At 46.5% G+C, this 1,895-nt stretch overlaps 1 protein-coding gene across 1 annotated transcript in view; it reads right to left on the bottom strand.

Moving 5' to 3' along the window:
• Window positions 1-356: 356 nt before the first annotated feature.
• Window positions 357-1,895, bottom strand: part of LOC106510820 (DENN domain-containing protein 4B) — a gene marked incomplete at its 3' end in the record, with an annotated part of 13,469 nt that continues 11,930 nt past the window's right edge. The window contains 4 exon segments of the mRNA XM_013999545.1: window positions 357-532; window positions 721-865; window positions 982-1,040; window positions 1,123-1,189. Of these exon segments, the coding sequence (XP_013854999.1) occupies window positions 357-532; window positions 721-865; window positions 982-1,040; window positions 1,123-1,189 (447 nt within the window).

Raw genomic sequence — 1,895 nt, forward strand, 5'->3', positions numbered from 1 at the left:
ATAGAGTGATACAAACACGACACTGATCATAGAGTGATACAAACACAACACTGATCATAGAGTGATACAAACACAACACTGATCATAGAGTGATAAAAACACAACACTGACCATAGTGATAAAAACACAACACTGATCATAGAGTGATACAAACACAACATCCAGCCATCTTTACTGTTGTTGTGTACTTCTATGAGCTGTGTGAGGTAGGGGGAGGAGCTATGATCTTTAAGGCCAGCTGTGTCTTCAGCTCGTTTATACTCTCTCAGCACAAAGACGTCCAACATGACGACCTGCTGTCTCACACCATACACAGTCTAAGATTCAGGGTCACGTCTCTGTGGCTCTGGACTCACTGGAAGACGGTGTTGGTGTCCAGGTCCACACACACCACCTCAGCTGGGGGGTCATGGAGGTCAAAGTAGCTGGAGTGAACGCCCACGATGAACGGCATTGGTGCCAGCAGGACGTCAGCCATCTGCAGCGGGCACAGGGGGATGTAGGGGCAGAGCCAGCGCAGGGGGAAGGTCATCTGCAGACACACACACACACACACACACACACACACACACACACACACACACAGACAGAGACACACACAAGGGTCACAACTCAGCACTGAACCCACATCAACCGTCATGCAAACGGTTTATTATTGGTTATATATGTGTGTGTGTGTGTGTGTGTGTGTGTGTGTGTGTGTGTGTGTGTGTCTCTCACAGAGACGAGGGCCTCGCTGACAGAGGTCAGGACGTCAGGTCTGAGCGAGTGCAGCAGCAGTTTGTGTTCTGTGAGGACGGCCAGCAGGAGCGTGCACGTGTTCTCTGGACCGAGGTTCTGCAGCAGCTTCAGGAAGCTCGCTCCACTGACACACACACACACACACACACACACACACACACACACACACACACACACACACACACAGGTTACACTCAGGCTCCACCCTCTGGTCAGAAGCAGTGAGTGGGTGGGACGCACCTGAGAGGGAGGGGGGAGGAGACGGGCTGACAGAGCAGCAGGTTGTCGTACGGTGAGAGCTGCAACAAAGTTTCATTTCATTCAACAGTTTCTGCTTCCAGTTAATAAAACAGGACAGGTGTGTGTGAGACCGGCTCAGACCTGGACCAGGATCCGAGGACGCTGAGGGGACGGAAACGGGACGTTGTGCATGAAGCCGGACACGTGTCTGCAGAGAAACAGAACCGTCTGTTAGTCACCTGGAAAATATTTTACTGACAGAAACTACTGCTTCTGATGAAATTCAGTGTGAACTCAGAGCTGAAATCGGCTAATTGAAAACTGAAATACTGTAAGCTGAACAAGAGCTGAAATCAGCTGAACAAGAGCTGAAATCAGCTGAACTAGAGCTAAAATCAGCTAAATAAAAAATGAAATCAGTTGAACTAGAACTGAAATCAGCTGAACTAGAGCTAAAATCAGCTAAATGAAAACTGAAATCAGTTGACCTAGAACTGAAATCAGCTCTAGAACTGAAATCAATTGAACTAGAGCTGAAAACAGCTGAACGAGAACTGAAATCTGATGAACTAGAGCTGCAATCAGCTAAACGAGAGCTGAAATTAGTTCGAGAACTGAAATCAGCTGAACTAGAGCTAAAATCAACTGAGCAAGAGCTAAAATCAGCTAAATAAAAACTGAAATAAGCTGAGCTAGAGCTGAAATCAGTTCAACAAGAGCTGAAATCAGTTCAATGAGAGCTGAAATCAGCTGATCTAGAACTGAAATCAAATGATCTAGAACTGAAATCAGCTGAACTAGAACTGAAATCAGCTGAACTAGAGCTGAAATCAGCTGAACTAGAACTGAAATCAGCTGAACTAGAGCTGAAATCAGCTGAACTAGAACTGAAATCAGTTCAACGAGAGCTGAAA

Source organism: Austrofundulus limnaeus, unplaced genomic scaffold, assembly GCF_001266775.1.
Source record: "Austrofundulus limnaeus strain Quisiro unplaced genomic scaffold, Austrofundulus_limnaeus-1.0 Scaffold2338, whole genome shotgun sequence".
In the NCBI taxonomy this organism is placed as follows: Eukaryota; Metazoa; Chordata; class Actinopteri; order Cyprinodontiformes; family Rivulidae; genus Austrofundulus; species Austrofundulus limnaeus.